Genomic DNA, 17,116 nt, shown 5'->3' with positions numbered 1-17,116 from the left:
ATCTGATCTATGATTCATCATTACTGCGTGCATTCACATGTATCATTTTTTGACAATAAATTTTAACGTCACTTGTGCACTAAAATAAGCAAGCATAACATTAATAATTACTTGGCACCTCAGTAATTCTATTGAACAATATGTTGATAAATTGAACGACAGAGAGATTGGGGAGTTTAAATTAGACAAATAAAATTGAGCGCACACATTTTGCTTAACTAGACGCTAGTGCCAGTAAATATAAGGCTATTTCAACTTCATGGAAAGCATTCCCATGCTTTGATGATGCCTCCTCTTTTCAATCAAACCTGCCTTGAGCAAATTCTATTAGTCATAGATGTTGCTCATATCCAATTGTCCACCCAAACCTTGGTGCCATAATAAGAACCAAAGCCTTCCAGTACATCTCTGAGTGACTTACCTGAAACCCTCCTTTGCATGAGCAGTTGCATCTTGCCTGCACAAACAATTGTTCAACATCTGTGCTTTCTTGCAAGAGGTGTTAATATAACACTTGAATAAAATCTTAGCCAAGATCAGACAGTAGCATGGAATAACAAAAAGTTGCAACACCACAGGATTAATAGACTGCATAACCACATTTAGAAATGTATCAAAGTCAAACACCGATACTGCATGGACATATTTATAACTGACTATTCATATTAGAAACAAATTCGTGCTAAAATTAGACAGAACAAAAGCCAAAAGTAGCAAAACTTAGAATCCCATCTGCAGTCATTCAAATTCATTAACTAAAAGATAGACAACTGACTTTTGTTTTACTCCAAAATGTACTGATAGTTGTAAAACACCTCATCTGATTTCTTTGATCGGTGTTGTCTCCAAATTCAAAACCTAGATTCAAACTCTAGCCCTCTTGCTACTGCAACTTGGGCACTTGTACTGCTTGATATGCTCAGCCTTTGCAGGTGTAATCTTCACACATTTCCCATGAAACCATCTCTCACACACATCACAGCAAATCCAGAACTCGTCAGCGCCATAGTTGTCTCCACACGCCCCGCAAGTAGCACCTTGTTCATCATCTTCTTCTTCTTCTTCCCCGCTTTCCTCGTCTTCTTTGGCTAGTGGAGACATCTTTACCCCTTTACTTGGGTTGATTTCAGGTTGCCGAGACTGCTCAGCACCAACAAAGCAAGAGCTACTATTAATTAACTAAAAGAGGAAAGGAAACAAAAGCACTCAAAATAGTCTGTCTGCTTACCGGCTTCCCACTTGATTTGCTCTTGCTACTGTTGTGATGAATACCAGATTGGTTCATAGGCTGCCTAACATTGCCTGTCACAACTTCAAATATGGTGGGGAGATCATTTATCATCTGAAAGAGCTTCTTTCTACAAGTTCCAAAGTTAAACAAAGATTAGAACCAGCTTGATATTCTTATACACTAAATTGCATAGCACAGGTGACTCTTTTTCCTGTCCTACAGCATGAAAGGCTCTACTCTGACATTCTTGATCCCATCAAGAAAGAAATTCAGTCTTATTGAGTTCGACAAATTTGTCAAAATTTAGCATATCAATTTGTTGAGACAAATTTAGCATATCAATTTATATCTCAACATCCATTCAATCTCAGTTCCAACTCCATTTTTATGAAATTCTCTATTGCTACGATATCTTCATACCCTTCATTAGCATGTAGTAAACTTAATTACAGCTGATAGCCAAACACCAGAAAAGTACAGTGAGGTAAATACTAAGATTACGGACTTCATAATGATCTTATTACACCGAGATAAGTCAGTATCATGTCTCTTCAGAAAAGATTAAAGCTCAGGCCCGCGAGGTGCTTTATAGGCCAAAGCCCATATTCAAAAATGAGAGAAATGGGATATTAGTAGACATATGATCATCTGTAATCATAATCTCATGCCCAGGTGCGCATGTCTGTAATGCAGACATATTTATGTATACACATACAAACTGACAACTATGCATAACAAACAGCTGCACCGTCATAACAGTAAAAGAAAAAAAATACACCTTCCAACATCCCTTGTATTTCAGGGAAGTTGGCACTGCAGACACCAGACCGGTATCTATGTATATGAACGTGTCTGTGTGTGTGTACTTGTGTGTGTGCGCGTATACCATCAGACCAAAGAAAAAGTATATACAACACTTTGTGTGAGGAGATTTGGGCTCCAAAAAACTTGAGCATTTCTTCTAGGAAGGTAATGAAAGGTCTTAAAAGGTGGTACTCTAAATAGGTCAAAGAACAATCGATCACTATTCTTTTATTAATAGTCAGCAGGCTTGACTAATGTAAGCGGCCATAAATGTCAGCTAGTTAGATATGAATGACGAAAACCCGTGTAATTACCAAACCAAAAAGGTGAATGAAGAAATCCTTGTAAACGAAATGATACTAGGACCTATGCTAAGAGGTTCGATTGCAGAACTATTAAAATTCACTCTATCAACTGATAGAATCCTAGATCAAAAGGGGGTAAAGAAAGGATAGCTTGAAGCAACCTCACACACAAAGAAATTCTTGATCAAATATGGAGTTACAAAGAAAAATAAAAACTTTGGGGTACATTAGTAATTTTCTCAAGGAAACTTTTCTTGTCACTTAGGAAAATGAGGGGTCAATATAGGGTTAGGGTTCAAACAAGAAGCAAAGTGCCCGGTTGTGGTTGCTTTTCTACCATGTCTATACCACTGCTACTAGGATCAGAAATATTACTCCCCCTTCTCATTGACTTATGCCAACAACCCTGTCAACACTTGTAACATTCATGATACAGTAGGCTATTTCCTACAAATCACTAAACCACATAATAACTTCATCAAGCAACAAGAAAGAACATGGAAACGAGACCTCACACAGTAAAGCACATGAAAAAAATAGATGCCAAAAGCACTATGGGCAGAAACGTAATTTTATACGAGTAACTAGGATTTTCTCACTGACAAATCATATGAAGCAACCAAAGGACCTCCTATTTCAGATTTTCAGCTAAGCTCAAGCCGCTCCATGTAAGAATGTTCCTTTAGTATTTCTACCACATGAAATAGTGGAGCCCTATGTATATGATCCTTCATTGCACTACAACCACAAGGAACTGAAAACTACTGATTTGCATATCTAATAAAATGTAGTTCAGAAAAGAGAGGGAGGTAGAGAATTAGGTTTCAATTAGCAGAATAACATGGCATTTGTGGAGGGTTGAATAAAGTTTAAAGAGAATACAAGTGAAACCTCTGATCTTCTATGGTCTTTACTTTATGATGTCATGTATTGTTGAATATGCAATAGCAAACACGCTTTCAAAGGCTGCAACAGCTTAAGGATGTGCAAAGCATTGAGATTTCAAAGGCTTTCAACTTCTGATCTTCTATGGTCTTTACTTTATGATGTCATGTATTGTTGAATATGGAATAACAAATACACTTTCAAAGGCTGTAACAGCTTAAGGATGTGCAAAGCATTGATATTTGAATACTGATGCTAAGAAATACACAATCTGATTCACTACAAGACCCAATACATGGTTACAGCATATTACAAAAAAAATACATATATAATATAAAATACATCAAGGATAGGGGGCATCAAGTTAATATTATATAAAAACTTCTAATAAATAAGTCAAACGGCATTGCAAAAGTCATATCTATTGAATAAGATGTGTGACACCCTAAGTCCTTTAGATTTATCAAAAAGCATGGATAGATACAGCATGATAATATACCGGAGTATCCTATGTATTGGAAAATGTTGCATATATGATTTATTTTTAATTTGGGTTCTGAATTTCCAACAATACACCAAATCATGTTTCTGCACCCCACTAAGCTTAAGATGTCAAATGCAAAATAGATACCAACAATGGATACACACAAATGCACAATCTGCTCAATGTTTCATAAGTTAGACCCTTTTTCTGTTTGCAGATATGGAGATTATTTTAAAATTTATTTAAGTTCTAACAAATTTATCCTGCCCCTCTTACTCCTTTTTTCAAAGAATAAAGGACAAGAAAAATAACAGGGTCCTCTCTTCACTAGACTGAATGTAGATAAATTTCGTTAAAAAAATAGTTCAACAGTTTTCAGAAGAGTAACAATGGATAATTAGATGAATAATTTGCAACCAAGAATTTGCATTTGATAATGTTGTGATCCAATGGGATAACCACCAAATTAAAATTCATTATATCAATATGGTTATGCATTTCATTTCACAATGGGTAAAATAAGCACTAGGGGTAAATTTCTCTAAGAAAACTTGCTAGCCTACTGGATGCAAATTGTTATGTGCGTGTGGCAAGGGAAAAGTAGTACGTACCTTTCATTTTTGCCAAACCCAAAGCGTGCACCAAAATAGAATGCAACAGCAAGCAACCATGAATCACTGTGAACTGCAACCAGCGACAACCAGTCCTTCTCCGCCATCCCATCTCTAGCAAAGTTTATACCTAATGCTGGTTCAGGAAGCTCAGGAGGCACCTCCTCAACAGGAAGGTTAACTTCCCATGCCTCATTTGGCAGTCCATATAGACACAAGTTCTCCTTCTCTATAAGCACAACACTTGTGTTAATTACACAGAATAAAAAAACAAAATAGACAATGCCATAGCCACATGAAATAATAACTCTTCTGCTTTACAACTCCAAAAACAGAAGGTAAAAAATAGTAAACAAGATAACAATTAATAACCAAAGTGACTAGAAATCCTAGTATTTTTCAAACAAAGCTCCAAAAGAAAAGGAAAAACTTTGTGCTTGCTTGCCAACAGTACAGCAATAAGCAGGATCATTTAAAAACAACGAACCAAAGAAAAAGATAAGAAACAATCAAAGGAAAGAAATTTCACCTAATTGATTGCATCGACCAAGAATTACCACCCAGTTTGTAGATTAACTTGGGGTATATATTCAAACTAATCAATCAGATACCAATATTAGTAAGATAAATCAAACATATTGACTTCTCATACCACGCTTGCAATACCAAATGTGAAATGACAGGAAGCAATTTGGCTTCATGCAAAAACTTTGAACAGGTAAATTTTGGAAAAAACGTGTTTGACTTGATAATAGTAACTATGAATCAGGAACAAGCGAAAACACGAGAAGAGTAAGTATTTGTAAGAGAAATCATTCATGGCCATGGAATTCACATCATAAACAAGAGGGCAACATTGGAAATTTTGAATTGATGAAGACAGAAATGAGAAAAAGGAAAAGAGAACAAGAGGACCCACCAGGATCGCACTGCTGGTAAAACTTCTGAACGTCTGGAAAACCACACACACAAAAGCAAACAAGCCGCCATGAGAATTGAAGGAAATCGATATAATCTCTACTACTGGTATAAAGCGAAAAAAAAAGAAGAGAAAAAGGGAAAAGCGAGGGAGCGAACCGGTGGTGAGGGCCTTAATCAAACCAGCGCGTCGGCCTCTGAAGTCGCTGAAGACTTCCTCCACTGTTCGAGGTACTGGGTGCGGTATGCCCTCCATTGTCGCTCTCTCTCTCTCTCTCGCTCTGGCTCTACCGTTCAATCTCAATCTCAATGTCAACTGATACCTATCGGACAATCAGAGGAGCATGGCGAAGATGCAATTGAATTGTGGGAATTGAAATTAGGGTTTGTTAGTTTGATGAATTGGGGATTTTAATTGTGAATTGTAATTGGAAGAAGGAGATAGGTGTGGCGATTGCAAGCATAAGGAGTAAAATGGGAGATTGGAAGAAGAAGAAGAAGAAGAAGAAGAGGGGAGGATTTAAAGGAAATGACAACTCGCTCGCAGAGCACTACCTCGCTCTCTCTCTCTCTCTCTCTCTGGAGGGGTTTTACCTTTTTTTTTTTTTGTTTTCCAATCTTTTCTTTCTGGTCTGATTGGTGATGCGGCCAAGGCCTTATTTGAATTGGATATTTTATTTTCAATAGGTTAATACAAAAGTCATCGAAAAACATAGGTTAATACAAAAGACATAATTAAATGCATTTAGTCTTTTTATATATATATAAGATAAATATATTTAGTCATTAATTACATTTGCAACATAAAAGATACATGTGGTCATAATTATATTAGTTATCTATATTCTCTCTTTCCATATAGGAATAGGTGATGAAAATGTGAAATTTAGAGATTTCTAAAACTAGGAAATGAGATGGCGCCGTGGGGGCCTGTTTGAAGTTCATATTTGATAAAAACTAGTATAATTTTTGGTAAAAAAAAAAGATTTATTTTGGAGATTTATTGGAGATGCTCTTGCGCCATCATTCCCTAAAATTGAGATGGGGGATTGTTTGGAGTTCATATTTGATAAAAACTCGTATAATTTTTGGTAAAAAAATAAATAAAAAGAAGTCTGGATGATCTATTAAAGATTCGCTTACGCAATCACTCTAAAATTGAAAATATCCTTGAGTGAGGTTGCTCAATTGATCAAATATACGGAATACTGTCATTTATGATTTTGCTTGACAAGAGAATCAGATATTAATGAAAGAGAGATGCACAATCTTAGTTTCTAAACAACTCTCCCATCATTAGTCTTTTCGGGTTTCAATATGATGCGTGTTAATAATGATTATAACTTTGCGGACCACCACATAAGAGGGCGCTAATGACACTGTTTCAAAAAGTCATCTTCGATCAGGAAGCAAGTAATGTTGGTATTGTTAGTAGTGGATTCACTTGTCAAAACCAACACAAAACTCTTTGCTCGATGTCTTGGAATGATTTGCTTTCTTATTTTTATGCCCTAACTATTCCTCGAATCAAATGAGACAATAATCCACTTTATGTTACAAGAAATGTTGAATTTATTTGATCTTGGAACAAACCTAATCAAATAAATAAACCACGTTAAAAAAAAAAAAAAAAGCGAAGGCATCTATATAAACAAGTTTTGAAAGAGGAATGAGATAGGGGAAATGTTAGAGTTAATTTTGATAGAAACTCTTATATTTTTGGTATTTCACTAATTCATTGGAGATGCTCTTACGCTATCATTCACTAAAACCAAAAATTTTCTTGAGTGGAGTTGCTCAATTGATCGAATGTAAGGAGTTGCCATTTATGATTTTGTTTGACAAGAGAATCAGATACAAATGTAAGAAAGATGCACAATTTTAGAGCATCTTTAGTAATGTTATTCATTTTCAATCAAATTTTAGTCAAAGTAGCTAAAAAGTCAATTTAGCAATATGTCTACATTGATTCTCTCTATTTTAGCTAGTTTTGAATTTATATTATTTATTTATAAAAAAATAGTTTAAATGCATTATAAATGACATAGAATTTTTGAATTAATGATAATTTCATTCATAAAACTTATGCTAAGAAGGCCATTACATAATCAATAATATCGAGTGGAGAGAGGAGAACGCGCCTCACGCGCGGAGAAAAACTAGAGGGAGATCGAGAGTGCTCTCTCCCGGCCGAACGCCTCCGGCCCCGTGCGGCTGCGTTCTGGTCCGGGAGAGGATGTTTTCTTGGGCCTGCGGCATGGTTCTTGGGCGATGGTCTAGCTCAAGGATGGAGGAAGGCGCGGTGGTGGCTGCATCTGGATATGTGGCTTGGCTAAGGTTTGAGTCCGGTCCAGCGTTGGATCTTAGTCGGATTGGGGAGGTGTCTTGCATTGGTCGGAAGGTGTGGCAGGATCTACGGTTTGCTGCTGCGGATCGGTGGATCGACGGTGGTCTTTTGTTGTTTGATTTCGGTTTCTGTTGTAGATCCATGGGTTTTGGATGTTTGGGTCTACGGTGGTGCGTGAGGTCCGACAGGCAGGGGAGCGCTGGTACTGGGGATCTAACGCTGGTGGTGGAGCGGCAGGAGTGGTGGGGAAGCGACGGTGCAGGTGCAGCTGGTGACGTGATTTGCCGGTGGGGCTCGTTTTGCCGGCAGCGGCCTTGGTGGAGCGCGGTGCTGCCTTGGTGGATCGCGGCGCTGAGTTTTGGTGGGGAGTGGTGGTTGGGCCGGGTCCTTGTGCTTGGGCCTTGCTGTTTGGCTGGGCTTTGGTGTTTAGTTTTTTCTTCAGTTTTTGGTTTGAGTTGTTTAGTTTTTTGCAGTTTTTGGGTCTTTATGACCCCAAATAAGTCCTTCCTCCTCCGAGGTAGGGTGGTTAGTGTCATGAATTCTGGCGTTTGGTTTGAGTTAGATTGTTGGTTTTGGGTTTGTAGGGCCCAGTCTTTTGCCGGTTTTTGGCCGTGCATTTTATTATCAGCCTGTGCTGAGGTTTCCTGGGGGTCTTGGGATAGCCCGCTCAATAGTTATCTATTGTGGTTTGACCCCATCCTTGTCAATGCTACCTATTCTGGCCTTGCTACCTCGATCAGTCCTCCAATTCAACCTTCGTTTTTGTATTCATTGACAGTTCATTGTAGTGTCTTTAGAGTAAGTATGCATGGTGATAGTCAGTTGCTGCTTTACTAGATTGTAAACCCGAGTTTGGGTGCTGTGATTGCGACATTGTTGTAATTGTAGTTTTATTGAATGATAATTCACATGATCAAAAAAAAAAAAAAAGGCCATTACATACCCCACCCGTTGCCTCGCAATGGATAGAACAAGGATTCGTGGTGAAGACCACAGTGGTACATAGAAATAGACCAACTATATTCAAACTTATCGCTCACTTATTTAAAGGGAGCCTATAACAACATTATATATAGTTTATAGGCATATAGATTTATAAAGAAACTATATTTTCTCCTTGCCCTTCAAGTTAGGGCTATGGGGGTTTTCCTGAAAACAGCGTATTTAGAACTTTTTCAGTAGGGACTTTCTTTGCTTTAGAGGGATTCTTATTCTTGGAACCTAGGGGCCGACCTATTTTCTTCTTTGCACTTGATTGGTCATTTTGCACAGTTCACGGCAACATGCTTTCCTCAGACACCAACATTCCTCATGGTGCTTCTATAAGACCAACGGATTCGGCCGTGAATTTGGAGGAGAATTTCGACACTTTCACTCTCTTTGTTGGAGCGACAAGACTTGTTTTCCCCTCAGCAAGTAAGACATAAGAAATTGAAGCTTCTTTGGATATGGGAATGAACGTTCCCTCTTTGATTACGGTTCAGCCTCAATGGGAAATGGGGCTAGCTTATCATCAGAAAATAGATGGTTTTAGAGTTGTGCTTTTGATTACAATCGGTTTTTGTACCTTGGCCTTTTTAGTTCCATCAAACAGAGCCCTGCTCACAGGCTGTAGAATAGGAGTAGTGACACCATGAAAGTGAAAAGGTGTCGTCTTTGACTTAACTACCTTGTAGCTAGCTCTATATATCCAGATTTCTGATTCAGCAAAAACTATGGTTGTACATGATGAAGATGCTAGTAAGGTTGGTGATAATGCAGACACTGTTAAGATTGTAATTCAGGCCAAGGTATTGTTGATGAAAACACTTTTGTTGACAGTAAAGATAACCTGGCCAATGGGGAGTACACGGATAATGCTAAAGCTGAATATGAATATCATATCTTCACAGAGAAGGATCAAAGTGAATTTAAGAAGGAAAAGATCTCAAGTTCCAGTGAAGGTGAGGATCAGAGTGATCTAAAGCTGAAGCAAATAGATGTAGCAGAAAACAGTGGCGGAGACATTGATAGAATGGAAGTGGACAACACTTCAGAGCCAGAAGCAGCAGAAACTTTCCCCATGGCCAATAGTAGCATCAGTCCAGGGATGAAGAGAAAGTTTTCCCATCAAGAAAGCAATTCGGAGGAAGAACTGCAATACACAAACCGGAAATGGAAAATCAATTGCAAGAGAAGTATCAAGGATGAGGAAGAACAATGGAATCAAAGAAAACCCAATCACCTGCCGTTGATTCCTGGCCCTGAAGCAGAGAAGGTTGACTTGAGGCATCAGATAATAGATGAAAAGAAAAATGCAGAGGAATGGATGCTCGACTTTGCAATCCAACAAGCTGTAACCAAACTTGCTCCAGCTAGGAAGAAGAAGGTGGCATTGCTTGTTGAAGCTTTTGAGAAAGTCATGCCAGTGCCGCAATATGAACCCTGTTTGAAGCAATCTTCAGCAGCCTTCAGTCATGATAAGTCAAGTGCAGAATGACTGCTGTGTTCACCTCCTATTTCATGTTAGCAATTTAGCAACAATGATGGAGCAAACAAATCTAAAGTTCATGCATGCCACAATTGCTGTGAGTATATGTTGCAACTTATCTTGTATGTCAAAAGGACTGCGAATCTTAACAGAAAAACAGGGCAAGAAAATGATGACTGCGATCATCTAAAGTCTAGTTCTCACTATTCCTCATAGTTTGAAATTCTAAGCAAGATCATACATAAAAATCATCAACAAAATTGACAACACTGCTCAATGCACAATTCTTAAAAAATTGAACTCTACTGTTGGCTTGTAGTACAGCAAAGAATTTTCAATTTTTCTTTTACAAATTTGTAAATTATGGCACTAACTTCTTGTCTAGGCCGGGGAACTTGACTTTGATTCCAGGCGACTCCAAAAGAAGAACAGAGCTTTGCAGAGTAATTTCCTAGACCACTGAGGTCTAATCTTTGCTCTTCCAGACCAGTTTCAACTTCAAAAGAACTAGTCTCTGAACTTTCAACTTGTTCTCTGTCATTTTTACTTGTGATTTCATCGTTAAACAACCCAAGGGCATCTGTTGTAGAAAGGGAATGAACAGATTCATACAATCCCTGAATCGAGTTCTTTGTTCTTCTGTTTCAATCAACTTCTCCCTTATACCATCTGGAAGGGAAGCCAATGTACTTCATTTTGGTTGAAGATAGACCAGAATAAGTGAAGAGAAAAAGAACATATAAGGTATGAGGAACAAAAAAAAAACTGCAAGTGAAAAATTTAGTGTGGAATGAAGAACTTACAACAAGAAAAAAAGGAAAAAAAGAGGAACTAACAATAAGAAATACAAACTTCATATATTTAATTTTTCCTTGTAACACCTCTCACAAGACCCCAGTTGTAACCAACAAGGACTGATTGCTTAAAGCCAATACTGAATCCCTCCTGAGAAGAAGCTTCCTTTCCGGCTATAACACCGTCACGGTATCCCATCTGCATATTATAAAAAAATTAAGGATGAACTAGAACCACTTGATATAAAAAAAAACAACAGAACATAGAAAAAGAAAAAATTTCAAAAGTTTGAATTGTAAAACAACCGTATGGAATTGGTCACGTCTCCTCTGCCATTCCTTGTCCACATCAGAGGCTTCATTCACTTCGTTATCAGAACCACACCATGAAGATCCATCTTCATCCGACAACTGAACCTTAACATGATCTGAAACCAAACGTTGAAAAAATAACTTAACACAAAAATCAGCAAAACTACAATAATCACCTGATGGACAAAATTTGAAGTTAATCTAATACACATCGTTGCAAGAACATATCAGAGGCAAACTTTTAAATCACCAATTATCTAAAAACAATTGAATTACCATCTAAACCACTTTGTTTACTGGTGACATTCGATGTGGAACCCAATTGCAATTTTGATAGCTGTAAACTTTCTGAGTAAAGCTCATCAGCAAAACCACCCTCCATCTCTAGAAAAACATACGAAAGAAAACCCAAATCAGTATTGCAATAAGGCAATGAACTGAAGTAGCATACACAATTATAACAAAAACATTTTCTTGAGTCCATATGCAACACACTTCAAAAATTCATTTTCATTTTAAACACGTTGACGAAAACGTGCAAAATTATAGTCAATTGAAAGGCCAGAGTCTTATAATGGTACAAAATAAGCTGACTACTCTTCTCTTAATAATAGTATAGATAAGACACATTGAAATAAAAAGTGCATTTGATCATGGGAGCAGTACATGCTTCAACAATTGCAGTTTATGATTTCAACAATGTTACATCTTCTGACAGAAAAAGCAGTGTACAGAAAATTACAGAACAGCTACATCTTCTGACATATCCATTTCGAAAAATGAAGTTAGTTGAGATTCAGCTTGCTCTTCATAAGACTCGTAGTCACCAGCATCTTGTACATATCCATGTCGCTTCATTTGTTCTGTGAGCAAATTCAAAAGACAATAGATTTCATTCTTTTGACAATGCCTTTTATCTTTCACCAGGAAAACATTCAGATGACCCTGTATTTCAATCCAACTGCAACCCGGCTGCTTGACAACCCCCTGTTGCCTCATCAGCTTCCTTACTCTTACAACATCACTCCATCTCCCAAGCTCAGCATACATGTTTGAGAGAAGAACATAAGGTCCAGAATTCCTCGGTTCAATAGCTAACAGCTTCTCCGCCACATATTTCCCCAAGTTAATGTTACGATGAACTTTACAAGCAGCAAGCAAAGAACCCCATATAACGGCATCGGGTTGCATTGGCATGACCTCTATTAAATTCTTAGCTTCGTCAAGGCAACCCGCTCGACCAAGTAGATCAACCATACATGTATAATGGTCCTTCAATGGTACCACCCCGTGCTCTTCATTCATTGTGTAAAAAATATTTCTCCCTTCTTCAACCAATCCTGCGTGGCTACAAGCACATAGAACACCAATCATAGTAACATGGTCTGGTTGCTCCCCTGATACCAGCATTTTTCTAAATATTTCAAGAGCTTCAGTCCCATAACCATTTTGCGCATGTCCCACAATCATAGCATTCCATGAGACATGATCCCTTTCCAACATATTTCTAAACACCTGACAGCCATCTTCAATAGACCCACATTTCATGTACATATCTATTAGAGAATTTCCAACAAATATATCAGGCTCTTCACCAACCTGGAATTGGAAACCATGCTTCAATATGTGTGAATGAGCTTGCTTGCCAAGCTGCAGATCAACAAGACTTGCACAAGCATTGAGTAGATTTGCAAATGTGTAGTGGGTGGGCCAAACAGACTCTCTTTTCAAGAGGAGAAAGAGTCCAAGGGCCTCTTCATTCTCTCCATTCTGTGTGTACCCTGCAATGAGTGCATTCCAAGAGACTACATTCCTCTCCATCATCTTTGTAAACAACGACCTTGCAACTTCTACACTTGCCGCCTTTGCATATCCACTTACCATGGAAGTTTCTGAGACCACATTTCTGATAGACATCCCATCGAAAACCCTTCTGGCCTCATTTATTCTGTTGCATTTTGCATACATATCAACTAATGCATTTCCCAATACAACATCGTTCCTGTATTTATCACATTTCATAACGCAAGCATGTATTTGCTGACCTTCTTTCACTGCGTCCAAGCTCGCACAAGCACTTACCATACTGGCTAAAGTCAACTCGTCTGGTTTGAACCCACAATCCATCATCCTCACAAACACTTGTACAGCTTCGCTTGCTGGACCATTTTGCTCATAACAAGTAATCAAACTGTTCCAAGAAACAACATTTCGCACACTCATGCAATCAAATACCCTTTGTGCAAAAGCAACATTCCCACATTTCGAGTACATATCAATAAGTGCGGACCCCATATAAACATCTGAAGAGTAACAAGATTTCGCAATGAAACCATGAATTTGGACACCCATTTTCAGCTCTCTTAAACCCGCACAAGCACTAAGAGCGCTACCGAACGTGTACTCATTCAGAACAAAATCCTCCCCATGCATGTTAACAAAATATTCCAAAGCTTGTTCAAAGCGACCATGCTGTGCAAACCCCGAAACCATCGAGTTCCATGAGCACTGGTCGGGCTCCGGCATCGACCTAAAGCTCTGCAAAGCCTCATCAACAAAACCCAACTTCATAAATGCGGTAATGATGCAGTTCCAACTGAAAGTGTTCCTCTCAGGCATTTTATCAAACACCTTACGTGCATCATCGAATGAACCACATTTCCCATACGCGTCGATGAGCCTGTTCTGGATGAAAACCTCTGAAGAAAACTGGGTTTTGATGACGCGGGCGTGGACGCGACGGGCATCACGGGCCGACTTGGTACGAATGCAGGAGTCCAAAAGCTTCCCGAAGGGTGAGGAGTCGACGAAAGCAAGGTCACCCACAATTTGTTTGAGCAATCCTCGTCTAAATCCCACCATTCCATTATGTTAGCAACTCATCAAAATGGAGAGATTTGGGTTTTTACTCTTCATTTTCGGTTGGCCAGCCCTAGGACTGGATACGCCCCTGCCTGGAAGTGGAACTCTGGAAGCCTGGTGAAGCAAAATGGGGACGTCCCCGCCACAGGGGTAGAAGGGGAGAGTCTGAGAGTCGACCTACAGCCCGCAAAGCATCAGTATATATATATTTTTTTTTATTGGGCTATACCCATACTTGCTCCTACTGATAGAAGGACTCTTCCAGTATATATGCAAGTCAAAAAGTTGACCCAACTCTCTAAAAGTTTGGCTGCGTTCGGAATTATAATCTGGTTTGATGCCAAATCAAACCAACAGATTGTTAATTTGCACCTGTAGTTTGAGTTTTTATCGCAATGATCTGTTCATAGGGCCACAAGCAATTGCAATATTGTAACTATTTGAAATTTTATTTTTGGAAAAGAAAAATCGTCCTAGTGTTTAACACATAAACAGTTTCCACTGTAATGAATAGTTTCCATTAATTTCTAACGAGTATTACGTCAACAAAGTTGGTGCAGCAACTCACTAGGTAGCAGACTGTTGTTTTTCTTGCATCTTATTTCCCACCGTCCATTTCTTTTATTACCTTGTTTGGCTAATAGGAATTTGTTTTCAACAATTGTTTCATCATCTCTAGTAATGTATGGTTTTCTCCAGTCATATTCACCTACTTAGTTTATTTCTTACTCAATTCTGTTAAATTGTCATTAGGTATAAATCCAACGGTGAAGAATAATGAGGGTCACACGTTGAATCTAAATAAAATGACAGTTGAGCACATTTGAGTAAAGAACTAACTGAATATGTGAACAAGACTATGATTTCCCTTATTTATAGAATTGGATTGCTTACATTTCTCGTTCAATATTCCACGATTATTAACTGCCACATGGATTCTGCATCGTACTCAAATTTATAACATTAATGTTTTGATTCAAATTTACAATTTTTTTTTTTCAAATTTACCCATCATAAAGAAAAATTTGTTTTCGTGTCAACATATCCTAAATAAAAGAGAGTAAACCCCAAGCGCCGCCCCCAAGTCGCGACGCCTCTACGACCTTTCCGGCCACCTTGCTACAAGGAAATATCCTTGTATGGAACTACAGGGGTATTGTTAACCTCGAAACCCAACATGCATTGATTGATTTGGTCCATTCTAAGAGGCCCTATCTCATCTTCTTAGCTGAAACCCTAGCAACTCCATAACTTATCAATTCTCTCACATCCCGCCTAGGGTTTGCGGACAACATTTGCTTCCCAAAGGAGCAAGATTCTTAGGGCCTGGCTCTGCTGTGGAGTTCTAAACTCCATGTAGATCTACGAACTAGGTCTGCACATCATATTGACACTAAAGTCAGGAAATTAGAAACCAAAGAGGTATGGTGCTTCACCGGTGTATATGATTTTGCTGTAAGGGAGGAGAGGTATAAGACATGGTCCTTGATTGAAGCTCTAGCAGCAAAAGCGTGTTCTATGCCATGTTTGATGGCTGGGGATTTCAACGAACTAATGACACGGGCTGATAAGTTTGGTGGCCCTCCTAGGGCGTTTGCACCAATGGCAAAGTTCCGATCTACCATGAACGTTGCAAGCTTGCTAGACATGGGTTTCTTTGGATATCACTTTACCTAGTTCAATAAATTTACAAAGGAAAGATTGGATCGCTGCTTCCAGTCACTATCTTGGAAGCAAATCTTCCCTTTAAGCAGAACAGTCACGTTACCTCTATCGGACTCGGACCATAATCCTCTGCTTGTAAAGGTTAGGGCTGAACGTGCACCATTGCTTAAAGGTAACAAATGATTTTGTTTCGAGGAGATTTGGCATGGTAATGAGTAGTGTACTAAGATTATCAAGCGAAATTGGGCTACTCCTTTAATCGGCAACATGTTGCAACAACTTGGCTCCAAAATACATATTATTGGTAATGACCTTATGCAATGGTATGGACCAGAGTTTTAAAAGAAGAAGGCTGAGCTCCAGCAAATTCAAGAGAAATTGTATGATCTTATGAGACAACCCTACTCTCCCTGGAAATATGAAGAACAGCGTGTTTTACATATCCAACAAAGTCAGCTACTAGCACAGCAAGAAAAGTATTGGCGGCAAAGATCCAGAGTTATTTGGCTAAAGGATGGTGACTAGAACTCTGCATGCTTTCACCGCAAGGCATCCAATAGGAAAAGCAGGAATTCAATCCGTTGTCTCAAAAATCAGTTCGGAGAGTGGATTGACGATCCTAGAGAGATCAAGCGTCTCTTGCTTGATTTTTATAACATGACATTCACTTCTAATGGTGTAGATGATAATGCCATCTCTGAGATATTCAGAGCAACTCCAATGAAAGTCACTACCATGATGAATGATGATTTGAACTTACCCTACTCAGACGATGAGATCAAAGTAGCTTTGTTTCAAATACATCCATCCAAGAGTCCCGAGCCGGATGGTATGCTTCCTTTCTTCTTTCAAAAATATTGGCATATTGTTGGTCTTGATGTATGCTTATCCTCGTTCCGCTGAGGAATTGCCCTAAGACAAAGATAAGGCACTGGAAGTGTTCAAAGCGGATTCTTGATTTAGCTTTAGTGGACCCGCGATAGGTCCTTATAGGGGCTCCAGCAGAAAGGCTCCACTGCTATTTGTAATTTCTTGGAAAAGGGTGAAATTTGGAAAGAGTTGAACCACACTTACATCTGCCTCATTCCAATGATCAAAGCCCCTACTGTCGCTTAACATTTTCGGCCTATAGCACTATGCAATGTCATTTGTAGGATCAGTTCAAAGGTCATTGCAAATAGGTTGAAAAAATGGCTTCCGAAAATCATCTCTCCACTTCAAAGCGCTTATGCTCTTGGAAGATTAATTTCAGACAACACTTTGGTTGCTACTGAGGTTGCTTATTTCATGCACAAGCTTAAAACTCAGGAAGAAGGTTTCTTTTCTCTCAAGCTTGATATTAGTAAAGCTTATGACAGGCTTGAATGGTATTTTCTTCAGTCCATGTTAGTAAAACTCAATTTCTCCTCCAAGTGGATTGATATGGTT

The 17,116-nt window shown here is 38.6% G+C and overlaps 2 protein-coding genes across 2 annotated transcripts; both read right to left on the bottom strand.

Moving 5' to 3' along the window:
* Window positions 1–580: 580 nt before the first annotated feature.
* Window positions 581–5,856, bottom strand: LOC112177271 (PHD finger protein ALFIN-LIKE 7). The gene is made up of 5 exons (XM_040511196.1): window positions 5,398–5,856; window positions 5,240–5,272; window positions 4,321–4,549; window positions 1,229–1,358; window positions 581–1,140 (listed from the first exon to the last, which is right to left on the bottom strand). Exons 1-5 carry the CDS (start codon window positions 5,492–5,494, stop codon window positions 865–867), a joined length of 765 nt encoding a protein of 254 aa, XP_040367130.1. The 5' UTR covers window positions 5,495–5,856; the 3' UTR covers window positions 581–864.
* Window positions 5,857–10,813: 4,957 nt separating this feature from the next.
* Window positions 10,814–14,373, bottom strand: LOC112175416 (pentatricopeptide repeat-containing protein At2g13600). The gene is made up of 4 exons (XM_024313094.2): window positions 11,904–14,373; window positions 11,438–11,545; window positions 11,156–11,277; window positions 10,814–11,048 (listed from the first exon to the last, which is right to left on the bottom strand). The coding sequence occupies exons 1-2, from the start codon at window positions 14,021–14,023 to the stop codon at window positions 11,524–11,526; spliced, it is 2,142 nt and encodes a 713-aa protein (XP_024168862.1). The 5' UTR covers window positions 14,024–14,373; the 3' UTR covers window positions 10,814–11,048; window positions 11,156–11,277; window positions 11,438–11,523.
* Window positions 14,374–17,116: the final 2,743 nt, after the last annotated feature.

The sequence above is a fragment of the Rosa chinensis genome, chromosome 7, assembly GCF_002994745.2.
Source record: "Rosa chinensis cultivar Old Blush chromosome 7, RchiOBHm-V2, whole genome shotgun sequence".
NCBI classification, from domain to species: domain Eukaryota; kingdom Viridiplantae; phylum Streptophyta; class Magnoliopsida; order Rosales; family Rosaceae; genus Rosa; species Rosa chinensis.
The sequence above is the reverse complement of the archived record's forward strand: the minus strand, read 5'-3'. Positions and strand labels throughout refer to the sequence as shown.

Coding starts and splice junctions, on each gene's coding strand:
- LOC112177271 (XM_040511196.1), bottom strand. CDS start 5,494: ATGGAGGGCATACCGCACCCAGTACCTCGAACAGTGGAGGAAGTCTTC. Junction 5,273..5,397: donor GATTAAGGCCCTCACCACCG/GTTCGCTCCCTC, acceptor GTGGTTTTCCAG/ACGTTCAGAAGTTTTACCAG. Junction 1,359..4,320: donor GGGTTTGGCAAAAATGAAAG/GTACGTACTACT, acceptor TGGAACTTGTAG/AAAGAAGCTCTTTCAGATGA.
- LOC112175416 (XM_024313094.2), bottom strand. CDS start 14,023: ATGGTGGGATTTAGACGAGGATTGCTCAAACAAATTGTGGGTGACCTT. Junction 11,546..11,903: donor TCAGAAGATGTAGCTGTTCT/GTAATTTTCTGT, acceptor ATGTTTTTCTAG/AGATGGAGGGTGGTTTTGCT.